Source organism: Crotalus tigris, unplaced genomic scaffold (genome assembly GCF_016545835.1).
Source record: "Crotalus tigris isolate CLP2741 ecotype Arizona unplaced genomic scaffold, ASM1654583v1 scf7180000018485.2372832, whole genome shotgun sequence".
NCBI lineage: Eukaryota > Metazoa > Chordata > Lepidosauria > Squamata > Viperidae > Crotalus > Crotalus tigris.
Window position 1 is genome coordinate 2,148,614 of NW_024097033.1, and position 17,508 is coordinate 2,166,121.

Here is a 17,508-nt window from a genome sequence, read left to right on the forward strand (position 1 = left end):
TTTGAGACATACTATGATTCCTATTCATCCTTTACTTCCTATGAAAATGTGTAAATCTATTAACAGGTAACAAACCAAAATATTCTTCGATAGACTTGAGAAATACAAAATATTCAGGATAATGAAGGATAGCCTTGGGCTAGCCAGATCTGCATATTAACATCCACTGAAATCTTTGCAATAGGAGTTAGTTGCAGAGGTTTGGCATGTTATATGAAAGAACCATTTCTACAATTATAGGTGAAAAGCAGCCTTATGTCTTCTTTTGTCCTTCCAATGTACACACTATTGTACAGTCAGATGTACAGATTACTTGCCTACAAAGTCTACCCTGGGCATTCAAGGGGAGAAGGGGAGGATTGGGCCAATACCCATTTACTATGGACAAAAGTTGAGAAACTACTTCCTCCTTGAAATGGTAGCGTTACAGCACTCTCTGAGCAGTTTACAATGTCAGCATATTGCCCTCAACAATCCTTGTTTTATTGACCTTGGAAGGATGGAAGGAGGAGTGAACCTTGAGCCCAGTCAGGACTGAATTCCAGGCTGTGGGCAGAGTTAGCCTGCAATACTGCATTCTAACTACTGTGCCACCAGAGCTCTTAAAATAGATTTTAGATTTTAACCAATGCGATATGATTTCATAAAGATTCTAGGTGCTTTTTTCTACTTTTTGATCCCATCTGATTTGTGGTGTTAGTTAATGATTTCAGATTTTTTTAAAAAAAGTTTCTTTTGGTAAATATCAGTGCCATGTTAAATTATGTCCCAAAACTTTGGAATCTTACTATTTTTGGGGAATCATGGTTATAATAGATTTGGTTTGTTGGTAAAAGAATAATTCTAAAAAAATAGGAATATTTTTGATATAAAATTTTGTATTCAAGGGATAGGCAACTTGTCCGTTTTTGAAAAGCCAATTTTATCTACTAGTCAATAAATGACTCAATATATTTTTCTGTGGCATAGATCAGGGCTTTTCAACCAGTGGTACGGGTACCACCTATGGTACATTGGCACCTGGCAGGTGGTACACAACCATCCTAGAAAAGTGGTAGCGGAGGAGGGGAATGAGCTGGATTGGTGGCAGCACCACACAAGCCTGAATGAGAGATGGCTGGAGCTGCAGGGCTGTTAGGGCTCAGCGGAAGCACCAGGATCAGTGCCGCTTTCTAGCTGATCGGCATTTCTTTGGGGCTGTCAGGGCTCAGTGGAAGCACCAGGATCAGCGCCAGGCTCCAGCTGGAAAGCAGCACTGATCCTGGCACTTCTGCTGAGGCCAGAAGAAGCGCTGATCAGCTGGAATGTTGCAGCCTCTCCAGAGTTTTGTGATTTACATTCAGATGCTTGGCAACTGATTCATATTTATGATGGTCACAGTGTCCCAGGGTCATGTGAAGTGACCAAAACCTGCTGCAACCACCCAGCAGACGGGGGGAATAAAAACCAAACACCCCCCCACCTCACCCCCGCTGCCAATCCTCAACAGAAATGCTCACAACAATGAAAACCTCAGACAGGAGGAAGAGCGCTGCCGGGCGGGCAGGCAGGTGTCTTGCTCAGCTGTGGCTTGGGGCACTTTTTCAGTGCCATTGTAACTTCGAACAGTCACTAAGTGAACTGTTGTAAGTCGAAGACTACCTGTACTTTATCACTTTTTCCTTTTGGGGGGGGTCATCAAGTTTTTGATACTTTGCTAGGCAACTGGTGGTACTCGGATGTTGCCATATCCTAAAAGTGGTACAATGGGTGAAAAGATTGAAAAGCCCTGGCATAGATTATATGATATTTTGTCACATTTGATAATCATTACTTTTTTCCCCTTAGGTTTAGAAATCTATTTGACACTTGATTGATAAGTGATATATATCCAGTTTTCCCCATGTTTAAAAATCAATAACAATATATATTTTTAAAAAGTGTTAAAAATAAAAATGAATTCTTTTATGATCCAAATCTATCCAGTTATAGTGATCAGTGCCAAAAAATAAAGAGTGAGGATTGTTGTTATTTTACACCTCCCATTACTGTAATGGGCCCTGACATAACCTGACAAGCTATCTTTTAAATAAGATTCCTCTTGTGGAAAGTAGTTATAGCTTATCTCCTTGACACAAGGAGACAAACAATATTTGCTCCAATTTCATTATTGTAATTGCTTATTCTAAAGTGTGTGAAACATCAGAACTGATTGAGTAAATCTACATGAACCTCTGAGGAACAAATTTAGCAGGAAAAAGAAAGGCAGGAGAATGCCTTTTTTAACTTTTGTCTATCGGTTATTCAAGTTAAAAAAATTGAAACTTGAAAGAAAACACTGAGAATCGCAGATCAGCTGCTGTGGTATTGTAATTTTTCTTTCTCCCTCTAACTTGGAGATAGGTGCATAAGCAGATGTGCAGAGAAAGCCAGAGAAAGGAAATTTTATTTGTGGAATCATGTTTCCAAGAATATAAATTCAGTTCCTAGTATATTTATTTATATTTGTTTATAATTTCACGGTATAATGTTGCCCCTGTTCAAACTGACTCTGGATGCTGTATAATTAAAACCAATATAATACCTTACAAAACAAAATATACAAAAAAGGTCATTAGATTTCATTACATACCACAGTCAAAATATACATCAAATGAGCGTGCCTATCCCACAGTTTGGGGAAAAAAACATGGATGGATAGATAGATGATGGATAGATGAATGGATGGATGGATGAACACGTCAGTCCAGAGGTTACATTTCCTGGAAATAATTCCACACTGGCTGGTTTTCCTTTTCTGCTATCCCATGCTTTTGCAACCAAAGGAAGGAGAAAAGCTCCATTTCTGAAATACTGAGATATGCAAGAATAGATTATTTCACTGATTTCCAGCGTCAAACCTTTCGTGTTCTTGTCATTCCAGATATTTTGCCTGTTTTATCCATCACTGATTCAGATTAAGGGACCAATCACTGCTGCAGCTGCCCAGCAGTTTCATCTCCTAGTAAATTCTTGGGGCCTGCTTACATTAGACTTTAATAATATGTAGCTCAAGGTTGAGCTACATTAAACTTTACACCTATGCAGCTCAAGGTTGAAGTGTTAAGTTTTTGGTGTTCTCTGAGTGTGATATTTTTTCTTTAGACATTTCATCCCAGTTGGATAATATCATCAGTGAGAGGGAGAGTGGAATTTGTTGGTTATTCCTATATAATAGCTTGCCCCTGCAGTCTTGTTGGGGTGTGTGGATTCTTCCTTAATTGTTCCTTGATCAAGGTAGGGTTTCTTCCCTGATTGTTTATCTGGTGTTGTTTCCTTTTTGTTAGTTTTTTATAATTAGAAGTTTTAAGTACAGTAATAAAAGATAATGCAAGTGAAAAAAAAAGTAGGAAGAAAGTATAAAAGATGAAAAAGGCAAGGAAAGTAAGTTTAGAAAGAAAAAAGAAAAGAAAATCTAAGCAATTCCTACTCCTATCTTAACAAATATAAACAATCTCACAATCTCTTTACCTCCTCTTAATTAATGGATATAAAGCTCTTTGTCCCATAACTTAACTTTCAACTATAGGTGAGACAAACAAGCAACATTTTTTCCAATGCAAGCATCAGCAAAAAGTCCAAGCAGGCCCCTAAAATAATTACATTAGTTAACAAATATAAAATCCATCATTTCATATCTCAACTCTTAACTGTAAGCAAATCCAATGCACAAATCACCCCCAAAATGCTTCTCAAAAGGCAACTAGACTTTTTTTTTAGTATTTTTGTTGAAAATGTTTCATTTCTCATCCAAGAAACTTCTTCAATTCTGAAGAAACATTTTCTAGAAAAAACTAAGAAAGTCCAGTTACCTTTTGAGAAGCATCTTTGGGACAATCATGACCTGGATGATTGAGAATCTCCATAGACAATATGCAACATCTTTTCCAATCCAGATATCAGCAAGTCCAAAAAGAACACCCAAAATAACAGCAGCCAACTTGGTCTAATCTAGTGGTTAAGGCTCCAGGCTAGAAAACAGGATACTGTGAGTTCTAGTCCTTTCTTAGGCATGAAAGTTGGATGAATGAGCCAGTCACTCTCACCGTGCTCAATTCATCTTATAGAGTTGGTTTGGGGGGGGGGGGAATAGGAGGAAGAAGGAGTATTAGGTATGTTCCTTGCCTTGAGTTATTTATAAAAAATAATAAAGGTGGGAAATAGGTAAATAAATGGGTCCCAATTTTAATCCTGACCAAATAAGCCAACTTTAAATTCCTTCCTTTTGCATAAAACAATCTTGCTCTTTAATCCAGTCAGATGATTAAACCAGTTAAATGGTTTTCAAAAGAAGTCTCTTTGGAAGTCCAGTAAGGAGAAATTATTCTAATTATTCTCTGGAATTAGCATTTTAATTTTTCTTAATTTTAAAATCCATTTAAAAATCATCTATTTTTTATTTCCAATGACAAATTCTTGTTCACGTTATTTTCCTCCAAATCTGTTTTCTGTAATAGCTTCTTCTGGGTACAGGTTGCTCATAAGACAAAATACAGCTGGTGCAATTCTTCAGAATTATGTCTGAGTGCCATTATAAGTTCCTTATCTTGTTATGTTTCCAATATTGAAAATAATTTTTCCGACAAAAATGCATTTATTTTTTAAAAAATTAATTTTAAAGTCTTAATATTCATAATCAAATATTCCAGCATTAATCCTTAATCCAAATTCTTGTCTTGTTTTTTCCCACAGTCAGAGCTTTGTCTTTTTTTCTTTTTTTGCTTTTTATTTAAATTATAACAGAATAACAGAGTTGGAAGGGACATTGGACGTCTTCTAATCCAACTCCTGCTCAAGCAGGAAACCCTGACCATGTTAGACAAATAGCTGCCTAATCTCTTCTTAAAACTCTCTGTGATGGAGCAGGAAGACAATCCTTAAAAAAAAATCTTATACAATTTTATTTTCTTATATTAAGGATTGAATGCATTCACCCAATGTTTCCAGCCTTGTTATTTTGAAGGTGTTGAACTTCTTTAAAGTAATTAATAGGCAATTTCCGACAATGATTAGCAAAAGAAGTGCAAATTTAATGTGTTTTGAAGACTTGACTGCAGCTAGAGCAAGAATGGCAAATTCTCTCATCTCCTTGTTCTCCCATTCTCTGGAGAATACTGCCTTGGAGCAGTTGTGTGGAACACAATGTGAGCAATCTTGCTTGTTCATCTACTTATTAGCTCTTTGTTCTTAGCCACAATCACCAGCTCCACTCTTTGTGGAGCCATCTTTAGTCTGCCATCTTCCTGAGAAAGCCTGATTGATAAAATCCTGACAGTGATAATTTTCCCTGCAGAATTCCAGTTTGTAGTTTCCTTGCAGGATGCAGCTTTTTTTTTTTTAAACCTTTATACTAAGTACTTGGTTATAAACCTGGGTCGTATGTTCTGAGTTTGACCATTGGTCTGTTTTATGCAGTGCCTCGTCCTCCTCCCTTATTAATAATAATTTTGTGAAGCCCTTCAGTGTGGGGGTTACATATTGCAGCATGGTTTGGTATTACACAGGCAACAGTGGATCAGATGAAAATCAGTCAAGCGGAAGTGAAGACTGCACTGCAGAGTTCTGGCTCCCTTCAGTAATTGCAATGCTGCAAGCATTCCTTGAGTCGGTTAATAGATTTCCTCAGTTCCTCTGTGCTAGGTGAAAATTTCCTCATTAAGGAGAATTTATTCCATTTCCTTTTATCATTTATTATTCAAGACGAAATGTGAGTGGATGGAGTTTCAGAGAAGATAGGGTAGAATTTTAAACAAAACAAAACAACGCCTTGCAGCAATAAAGATCTGTCCTCAAAAATGAAAAGAGAAGGAGGCTGCGAGTATAAAGAGAATAGTCTGCATTGTTTATAAAGAGGAAAACACAGAAGGATTCTTTTTGTTAGAGACTAAGCAGCACCACCTAACCACTAAAAAATTATTGCAGTGTGTAAAATGGTTGATTGTCTCACTTAAGGGCACCTTTTTTTTAGCCTAAACTTCAAACCATCCTGTTGGGTAAGCAAATATAGAAAACAAAATGATGCAGAGCATATTGATCACTGCCTCTTAGCATTATAAACGTTTCAATCAGTTACAAGATGGAAAAGTGAATTTAGCCTTATTAAGACAGTGACAGGGTGAACATACCTGCATGTTTATAAAGATGTAGAGAGCATATTGCTATGTAAAATGTGTGTACTCATGTTATGCCAATTGAATTCCAAGTTTGGTCAGGTTGATCCATCTGCATCGCAGAACAATATTTAGGAAGTGCACAGCACTTGCCTGCTCCAAGGAAATAATTTCCAGTTAAGTCTGTGGTATCTTCAACAATGAAAAGGACATGTGATCAGAAAACCCACTGCCTGAAACTTTGAAGAGCTTTTGAATTGCTTTTCAAACATCTGTTTCACTTTAATTTGGATTCTGGCATTGTATTAAAACAAAAGAAATACAGTTGAAAAATATCTACTGTGGCAATGAGCTTTTTACACACTTTGTTCCATTCTTTGGCACTTCTCAGAATGACCAGGGGTCATACGGTATCAGATCTGGTGCTAGATAATGTAAACTAAGGCTTGTGAGGTCTACTTTTTAATTAAAATTAAGGGATTCATCAATTGAAGTCTGGTGCAAAAGGGATATACTTAAAATTACACTTAAACTTTTGAGGCCTGGGATTTACTAAGTAGAAGTTATAATCCTCAGTAAGCAGACTTTCAAAATAATTGGGAGCAGTGGGGTTGCAATTTTGTTGCTCCTACTATTAAACAACGAAGCACCAAAAAAGTATTTGTGTTTAGAATTTCTGATCTTTATGTGTTCCTATTACACCATATGTAGTTCATTGTTCTAATTTAATACTTTTAGTTTTAGTTGTGAATATTTATCCATCCATTTAACCAAAATAGGGATTGGAAGTGGGAGGTGTAGCCTGTTGCTCACAGTTGGTTGATTGGAGCAGCCTAGAAATCCTATGACTAAGTAGATAGATACATTAAAAATTCTTTAATGCTGACCTCTTTCAAATCAAACTTTCCAGTGTACTTAGTTCTATCATTTTCCCATCCTCAATAGAGGGCATTCTGAGGTAGATGGAACTGTGATATGACTGTGCAGAAAGTTGCTTGTGTCCCAGATACAGTAATTCTGATCTTTGTCAACAGTGATGTCAAATTAGAAACTAAGTCCACAATTGAGCCCAAAATTTCTGTGGCTAAGGGAGACAGTTGTTACAGTAAGTGATTTTTGCCCCATTTTACAATCTTTCTTGCTACAGTTGTTAAGTTAGCAACATGGTTGTTAGGTGAATCTAGCTTCCCAATTGAATTTACTTGTTAGATGGTTGCAAAAGATAATCACATGACCCTGGGACACTGCAATCATGATAAATATGAACCAGTTGGCAAGCATCTGAATTTTAATTATACGACCATGTGGATGCTGCCACAGTTGTAAATGTGAAAAATGGTCATAAATAACTTTCTTCAGTGCTGTTATAATTTTGATCAGTCGTTAAATGAATGGTTGTTAAGTCGAGGATTACCTACACTTGGGTGTAATATTGGACACAAGTATGGAAGACATGTGATTAGTACTGGGATATCACAATATGCATTTCATTACAGGTATATGTCTATGGAGATTCTCAGTCATCTAGGTCATGGTTGTCCCAAAGGTGTTTTTTTTTTTTCCCCAAGGCAGCTAGACTTTGTTTTTCCTTGAAGATGTTTTACTTCTCATCCAAGTCAGAACTGAAAAAGCTTCTTGGATGAAAAGTGAAACATCTTCAAAGAAAAACAAAGTCCAGCTGCCTTTTGAAAAAATAAGCACCTTTGGGACATTCATTATAGGTAGTGTGTACAGGTAGTGTATAGTAAATGAAATGTCTCTTGCATGGAAACTGCTTTATTCTTGAGAATGTTTTTGAGGCAGCAAAAAGACAGGAGCACAAGCCCATGTGTCCTGAGACCATACTTATACCAAAGTTAAGCAATGAACTTTGAACTTACCTTATCAGCTAGTGGTGATCAATTGATATATTGTTTTGTTTTTTATTTTATTCATTTGCAAATTGTCATTGTATCTTACGTATAATATAAAGCCACCCAGAGTCACCTTGTAGCAGGGATGGGCGGTATAAAAAATTAATTAAATACTACTACTACTACTACTACTACTACTACTGATGATGGTGATGATGTAAGTTTTTAAATGATACTTTAGTGACCAACACTTGGGGAATTGAACTTGAAATAGTATATTTGAATCAGTATCCAGTGCCAATCAGTATATGTATCAATTGTTTTCATTGAGGCACATTCTTACTAAAATACAGAAAACAGTGACAGGGAGGGGAGATAATTCTAAGCATGTTACTCTGCATTATCTGAATTGTCTGAATTAAGTGAGACTTTCTTAGAAGTATGAGTGAGATTGCACATCTTCCAACTTTACCTAGTTTACTAGTGCAAAAGATGACTTGCACTTCCAATAGGCTGGTTTCTGTTGTCACATTTTCCTCCGGGGTCATCTTGCAATGACTCCATGGTTTTATTTTCATGCTTCTACTCCTGCTTATGCCACTTACAAATTGTTTTACGCATTACCAAATGTCTACAACTTTATAAAGGAAGTCATTTTTCTTTATTGTATGTGTAGGAAAATCTTACCCAAGGCTTTCACAAGCTTTTCAAGCTCCTTACCATAGATCTAAAGGAGAGAGAAACTGTAAGTGGTGAAGCCTATTTATTTGAAAGTTAAATTTCTAAGCAAGGACCTTCTTAACAAGAAGTACAAGAAGCAAAAGAGCTCAAAATCTATGCCAGCTTTTTTCTCTTTTTCTTTTGTTAAAATGTAGCTCCAAAGCAAAGCAAAACAGGGGATAAACAGAGAACAATTTTCAATTTCTGATATTTGAAGACTCTTCTCTAGTTTTTCTTTGATATTTTTGAGGCCAAACAAATCAAGTTTTAATATTTCATGTAAACATTTTTTGCAGCCCATCTCAACTCCCCCCCCCCCACAACCTGATTTCTTTTCCCTGGATGTGCTTCTGTGGTTAATATTTTTCTTAAGATGTGGAACTCAGAAGAAGTTGACAATGAATTTCAGTGTAGCTTGTCTAATAGAAAAGAGCAGGAGAAGTCTGAGAAATGATGCTATTTTGAATGAAACCAAGACTACATGATGTTTTTTAGCAGCCTTGTCTCACTGTTTGCTCAAATTCAGATTATCTTCCATTACTTGGATCAGATCACAGGTAGTGCGGCCAAGGAAATTCTCATGGTTATGATTTCTTGTACCCTATGACTGACTCCCTCACTTAACTTTCCTACCTGTATCTAGTCTGAGCCCTAACATTTTTTGGCTGAAGTTCTAAACTGGCTGATCCTACTTAGCTTCTGATCTGAGATGAGACTAGAGTTATATTATCTGCTATACTGTACCTGCTAAGAACATTTATAACATACTGAATAGCACAGACTTCAGAGCAAAATGCTGCCATATTCTATTGAAGATTTTCTTTCATGGTAACATAGATCCATTAACTAGAACTTATTAAGAACACTTCCTTAACCAGCTCTTGATCCAGAATTTATTTCTTAAATGTATACTTTACTGTCTTGTCTATAAGGATATCAAGAAAAACTTCAGGGTAAATGATGAACTCATGCCCATGATTTACTATATTAGTAAATCTAAATTGATTTATATATGCATGTGATCTACATGATTTATTCCTAATACATTTCTCTGGCTTCCAGTAATCAATGAATTGTTTTCTAGACAATTGCAGACATACTGCTTAATAATTAGTTCTAAAATAATGCCTCATTTATAGTTTCTCTCTTTTTTTTTTGAGGATAGAAACAGAAAGTATCTGTCTCCACCGTTATTCTTACACTTTATCTGTTCTACAAGATAAATATAATTTCTTAAAAATTATAAACAGTGTCTTTAAAAACACACCTGCAAGCTCTTTCATCACCCTGAAACTGCTGTTTAACTTTTCCAGTTGTTTCACAATGGAACAGCTGTGCATACTTGAAATTGGTAACTTAAAATGACAATTTAAATCTAGTAATTATTTCAAGCAGAAAGCATGAGAAGGTGGCAAACCTTGATTAGTGCAATATTATTAAAGAAATAATTTCAGAGGTTTTCATAGGCCTACAATATAATAAACTGATGTGATTAGCATACAGTATTAATATCCTTGGTGAATACACAAATTATCCTTATATTGCAGGTAAAAGTTGCTGGTGGAAAGAGAACTTGTGAGAGAAGAACAGGATTTAATAAACTCAGATAGAATAAATCGATTAGGAATATTTAAAAGAGATTTGGTATGAGATAACTATTGGGTATATACACCATTTCTGCTTTTATTTTAAGAATATAAACTGAATTGTGTAGTGTATGATGTTTAATGTTTTATGATGCTTTTTAAAGCTTTGTCTTGATTAATAAATTATTAAAATGGATAGTAAATATAATCTCTGCATTTTTGGAATTAAAGAGTATAATATAACAGTGGAAGAATTCCTTCCAGAATTGCTTACTTGTCAGAGATACCCAAGGAAGTAGTTTTGAATCTCTTGGCAAGCTACATGTCAGACAGGACCTCAAAGAAAACTGTTTGTATCCCAGATAATTGGGTTAGCAGCCAATTATTGTTCTGGATTACATACTTTCTCCAAGAAAAAAGCAATATTTTAAGCACTCAGCAGCTTAAGAGAGTGGATTGGATTTATTAATAAGGAAAGATTTGAGTTTGGTTCCCGCCCCCATTTTTTCTGCTTTTCACTTTATTCCATGTACATTTCATCCTCCCTGGGGCTGAAAAATATAGGAGCAGAACACAAAACCTGTATCCATTATGCATTCTTTTTTATGTTTTATGTTGATTACAGTGACTCTGTTCCAGAGGAAAGCCTGAGGAGAGCCAAGCAGATCGGCTTCTCAGATAAGCAGATTGGGAAATGCCTGGGACTGAGTGAAACTCAGAGCAGGGAACTGAGAATCAAGAAGAACATAACCCCTTGGGTGAAACAGGTATAAATGCATACCCATTAGCTGCTGCTATTATTGCTATTTTGTTATAAACACTGAAGATATAATACCAACTGGAAGTACGTACATTTAATAATCATTGACATTGTTAACTTTTCATCTCTCAAGAACAGTGTTCCTGTTCACAAGAACCTGGTTGCACAGGGTATATCCATATTGCCAAATTGCCTTTTTGTGAGAATAGGCCAAAACAATTTCTGGAGAGGAAAAATGGAAGATGACATGCTGTACTCATCTCCAGCATATTGAACGCAACCTCTAGCACAGAGGTCACAACCCCTGGACCATGGCCCACTACTGGGCTGTGGCCTATTCACAACTGGGCCACATGAGCGGTGGGCCAGCATGCATTCGCATAAGTAGCGGGCCAGTGGACCTGCACAAATGGCGGGCCAGTGGACCTGCATGCACAGTTCAACTTGTGACATTTGCTGTCTGTTGTTATCTTCCCAGTTCTGGTTTTGTTCCTAAGCCTTGATCCTGTGTAGCCAGAATTAACACCTCTTTCTTCAAGTTTCCTGCTGTTAGTCATTGCCAGGTCTTGTTATTATCTGCATTGGCTGCTGGTATGTGTGTATGTGTGTCTCTTTCTGTAATACCTTGCTTGGCCATGTCTCTTTTCTTCATTTGGTCTTTCTTGTAGGCTAGTTTGGTCTATCCAATATTCAGTAAGCCTTCAGCATATATTAGCTTCAATGCACCACAGATATATTTCTGAATTTTTTTTCTTCAATTGTCTGGTGTACTTGCAACATTCCATGCACATTTACGGTGAATAGAGTTTGTCAACATTGCTGTATGGATGAAGCCCATCACTTTTTTTTTGTCATTATTTTTCTGGTCTTTCTAACCAGGGTTTTTAGTTCTGTTTTGGTCATACATTTGTCCAGTTCAAATTCCATTGAAATATCTTGACTGCATGTATGGACATTGTTGAGCAGCAATTGTGTTTCAAATGGTGATTTTCCATACAGCTTCAAATTGTTCATGTAAAAGGAGATGGAATAGCCTGGCAGATGTTTTTGATATTTGATGGCCATGGTCTGATTTGTTCAGTATTGTTGACAAATGAATCAGTACAGCAACAAACAGTAGTAGTGATGATGAGTCTCCTTGAAAGATTCCTTTCTTGATATTAACCTCTCCCAGTGACTACTGACCCACTCTGTGTCTTCCGTTGTGCATCAATCTTTAAACAAAGCTTCTGTGCAAAGTTTTTACTGACTCCTGTTAGTCTTCCTACTGTTATTACTACATAAAAAAATGTGAAATCACAGCTACTAGTTCTTCAGCTGATGTGGCCTTCATACATATCAAGGTCTCCCTAACACCCAGGATGTTGTAATGTATTGGTGTAGTATATGTGCAGATCCAAGAAATGTGGCTTTTGGCATTGATAGATGGGAATTTTCTCAATGTGAATATTATTCAAGTGCCCTCCAAGATTTGTTGTTGTTGTTACCTTTTTATTTCCCTGAGCTATTTACTGGATTTTTTAAAAAATAAATCTACTGTTTAAAATGTTATTTTTTTTTTCTAAATGTCCCAAGAAAAATATAGTGATCAGTTCTTGTAGTACTTTTTCATTTAGGTTGCAATTGAGCTGAGTTAAAAACCAAGCAGTTGTCAAGTGTGAGAAAAAAATAGAATACTGATGAATTTGTTAAAAAAAGAAAGCCACTAAAGTGGGTAGCTCAGAGAAATTATAAAAATATTTTAAAATAATATTTATGCTGGATTCCAAACCAGTGGTCTTCCTCTTGACAGGCCAATATTATAATCATTATAATCACTACTGGCAATTTTACATTTTAATTTTTAATGTTTTATATTGTTGCTTTTATCATGTTGTAAGCTACCCAGAGTCACTTGATGGGTGCCATATAAATTAGATAGATAGATAGATAGATAGATAGATAGATAGATAGATAGATAGATAGATAGATAGATAGATAGATAGATAGATAGATAGGCAGGCAGGCAGGCAGGCAGGCAGGCAGGCAGGCAGGCAGGCAGGCAGACAGACAGACAGACAGACAGACAGACAGATCTATCTTACAGAAACAACAGCGATTGACAGTGGTTTTCTTGTACGGAAAGATGGGAGAGCAGAGTGGAAGAAGATTTGTTCAAATAGAAGTCTTCAGGCTGAATACTTCGTAAGCATTCACAAAAAAAATTCTTAATGTGGCTTAAAATTCAGCTATCATGAGGCTTGGGACATGAGCAACTTAAATGTGAAGTGTGGAAATGTTCTTAGTCACAGGCTATCTTGTGCCCTATGAATAAACAAGGATTCTGCCAGACCTTCTTGGGATTAGATCTCTAACAAAACAAGTATACTTGTGTTCATTCTTCTTTAGAAACAAAAATTGAACTAATTTATTATGTCCTCAGAGACTGATTGTCTTTTGTATTGTTTCTTGGTTGTTTCAGATAAATAATATTTAGTTTTCCATTTGGGAGTACATGGGACATTTTTGTCGTAGAAAGAAAGAAGATACCAAAATCTATTATTATCTTTTTAAATGAAAATAAACCCTTCTCACTTTCCCTCTTTTTGTATCACGTACAAGAAAAGATCAGAGTTACTAATCTGTCTCCTATCTTGTTCTTATCAGACCAGTCAGGGCATGATCTGATTTGCTAAGTTTCAGATGCATCATTTCTTTAATAACTCTCAGGCGTAAAGTAATGGATCTGCTAATAGCCCTGACACTTTTTTATTTCACCTAATTTCACAGTAACAGCGAGAGGGATCTTGGAGTCCTAGTGGATAATGACTTAAATATGAGCCATCAGTGTGCTGTAGCTGCTAAAGAAGCCAATACAATCCTAGGTTGTATTAATAGAGGGATAAAATTAAGATCACATGAAGTGTTAGTGCTGTTTTACAATGCCTTGGAATATTGCATCCAGTTTTAGTCGCCACAATATCAAAAAAGATGTTAAGACTCTGGAAAGAGTGCGGAGAAGAGCAACAACGATGATTAGGGAGCAGGAGGCTAAAACATATGAAGAACAGTTGCAGGAATTGGATTTACTAGTCTAGTAAAAGGAAGGACTAGGGGTGACATGATAGCACTGTTCCAATATATGAGGGCTGCCACAAAAAAGAGGGGGGCAACTTATTTTCCAAAGCACCAGAAGGCAGGACAAAAAGCAGTGGATGGAAACTAATCAAAGAGAGAAGCAACCTAGAACTAAGGAGAAATTTTCTGACAGTAAGAACAATTAACCAGTGGAACAGCTCGCTTTCAGAAGTTGTGGGGGCTCCATCACTGAAGCTTTTTAAGAAGAGATTGGAAAGGTATAGAGTCGCCTGCCAGAGCAGGAGGTTGAACTAGAAGATCTCCAAGATCCTTTCCAAGTCAGTTATTATGTTCTATTCTGTTATTTGCTTGAGTCCATCCAGGAATCACACAGACTTAAATAGGATTTAAACTTTTCTATCAATGTACCCCACTGTCTATGGTTAATGAGACTGAAGACCAGACCAGACCAGATCAGCACAGTTGCAGTTATTTGTTTTTTGTAAACCAAATTGAAATTGTCCACTGCATAGTGTTAACTGATACTTAAAATAGCAAATATATAAACTGTTTATAGTCCTGAGCCTTTTTTCCTGGTAGAAACGTTCACCAGCTAATTCCTGCTTCAATTATTCTGACTTTTTTCTTGACATATAAAGTTTTGATTCCTCTTCGTCTTCTTTTAACAAGGTTCCCATTTCATCATTGGCTACTTCTACCACAAGGAACTGTTTCACTTCAAAATTCCCTGATTAGTCAGATCTAGTCCATGTTTTCATAATTAGTTTTCTTTAGTATTAACAATGTTCATTGACGGGCTAACTTATGATTTCACAAGTCCATTTGTCTAGAAACATTGAGGCTGAAAGAGAGAGAAAGAGAAGAGCTATAGTGGTAGGTCTACATCCTACAAAAAGTATGTCCCCCCCCCCAAAGCCCAGTTAATAGAAACATTCTGTCATGGAATGTCCTGACTTTGATATACAGTAGGATATCAAGTATTCCAGAATCAGTCTGACTTCACTTCTGACCTTTGAAAGGCCTGTTCTGAAAGTTCTGGTAAAAATCTACCATTGCTGAAACACTCAGGGCTCATTTTGAAGTCGGACCACTTTTGGTGTACTTGTAATAGCCTGTTTTGAGTTCTGAAGCCACGAGTCCTTTTCAAGGTCAAAATGTTTCACATCTATCCAGCAAGCTTCCTGGCTGACTTTGTCCAGTGCTAAAGCCAAGCAGGGTCTGGCCTGCTTTCTAGTGGATATGAGACAATTAAGAGCTGTTGGCTTTTTGGGAAGTTATAAAAACACCCTGGGAAGGAGGAAATGGCAAACAACTTCCATACTGTTGCCAAGAAAACTGTATGAGCACATCTGTTCAACGTGCTTGAGGGAACCTTTACACTTATCCAGCAGGTCTAGCCTTTATTTTCAGCAACAGAAGTCTTTCTTAGATAATGACTTCCCTGTTTCAAACTGGAAATAGGTGAAATAATGCATGACTGAAAATAGCTGAAGTATCCCAAGTAGGTGTTCTGTGATTTAGCAACTGATCTATTTTTTTTAAACCAGCCTTCAATCTTGGGCACACCGAACAGTACATAGCTGTAAATGGTCATCTGGCCTGCTATACAATAAAACCAATACAACTCAATATTTTGAAGACTACATTTGTTAGCCTTAGAAGCCAAACATGTGATCTATAGGATTTGTCTCCTGTCACTTCTTGTCACCAAGCGATTTTTCCAAGATAGCCAGCTATCTCTCTACATTGTTTAATATCCGAGCATCAGTCATTGTCAAAATAAAAATTAACATTAAATAATTTTTACTTAATGAAAGGAAGATCTGCTTCTCCATCTTACTCTGAACTGAGCCATTTTCTCTGCTTAGGTTTTAAGCAGTGAAGTAAAAAAGATGATCCACTTTTCTTTGTGACCATAATATGTATAACTCCATTTGCTTATCATTCTGTAGAACAGTATTTTAAGTGTTCCATCATTACAGGTTCATTCAGAATTTATTATGGTTGTGTAATATGTTTCTCAGCTATTGTGACAGTCCCACAGTTATTTTCAAATGTGTTCATATTGTTGTTCAGTTAAGGGATACTGAAATGAATGTTTTATGTGCTTTTCTCCTTCTTTTTAAGAGAACATTGACTTCTCTTGAAGTTATTGGTGAATCTATGTACACCTAAAAGCTTGTTGTCCAAATACTGTCCCCTTTCTTGCTTCACTTCCATTATATTCTGGTCCCATTAAGGCAAGCATGAAAATTTTTGTGCTGCTCTGGCTTTGCAGCATTGGTGACCATACAGTTTTCCTTGAATGACAAGCATCAATTTATCCTTTGACAAGTCTCTCTGTCTCTCTGTGGTGTGTGTCTGTGGGGCGGGGAGAGAGGAACCAAAAGAAAATTAAAAAGGAAATCTATAGAGTCAGAACAAGATTTTTTTTTACTACAGGCTCAGATTGTGTTCTATGCTCTAATTCAAAAAGATGTATATAAAGGGTCAAATGTATTAAATAAATAAAGCAGAAGGATGATGGATGGTTAATCTTACACATTTTTTCTGCAGAAAAACAATCTAGGATTTCTTTTAGTTTTGATTTAAAATGAGACCAGTGTTACTGTGTGGAGGAGGGCCAACCAACCACATTCCAGGTTTATGGTTCACTCTCCATCCACATTAGACAATAAATTTGACTGATTCCTCTAGTTTTATTCTTTGAAGACTCTTTGTTCTTGGCCAAACCTTGTTGGTCTCCAAAGCCTCTTGTGCATACATATTATTGTATGTAGGCATCAGCAAGGAGGCAATGAATTTCAGTTAGTGCTTAAATTGAAATTAGTAAATTAAAATAACATTTGACTGATGATTGCTTGTATTGTGTTAGTAAGTACTTGAACAGAAAGGTAACACACACATCCTGAAGAGAAATAGGACAAGCAAGGAATGGTACTGCATGAGCCTGACAAATAGTTGTTTTCATACTGACAATTCTCCCCTCTTTTACAGATTGATACGCTGGCAGGAGAATACCCTGCTGTAACTAATTACCTCTATGTCACTTACAATGGTCAGGTAAGTGCTGTCATTTACTAGGTTACACTGTTGTGTATTATGATATATTTTCTCCCATTAGTATCTATTGACCTTGCAACTCAAATTCACTCATTCTGTAGGCAGTTATAGTTTATAGCAGTTGGCAGAGGCATAATCCCACTGGAGTACAGGTGGAAATCTTTTATATTATTTTTACTGAGCAAGTAAAAATATAGCTGGCGGCTTTAAAGTCTTTTTGAACCAGAATAGTAGACAGATAAGGAATGAGAATTTACCCAGAGCACAGCAGTTTTATCTTCTGTGAGCGACTACAGTAATATACACCCTTCTCTTTGCTG

General features: G+C 36.5%; 1 protein-coding gene across 1 annotated transcript in view; it reads left to right on the forward strand.

The window, feature by feature from the left end:
• The window catches only part of CPS1 (carbamoyl-phosphate synthase 1), a 152,421-nt gene that overhangs the window by 80,447 nt on the left and 54,466 nt on the right, over positions 1-17,508 (forward strand). The window contains exons 22-23 of the mRNA XM_039352969.1: positions 10,913-11,054; positions 17,123-17,188. Of these exons, the coding sequence (XP_039208903.1) occupies positions 10,913-11,054; positions 17,123-17,188 (208 nt within the window). The remainder of the gene's footprint in view (positions 1-10,912; positions 11,055-17,122; positions 17,189-17,508) is intronic.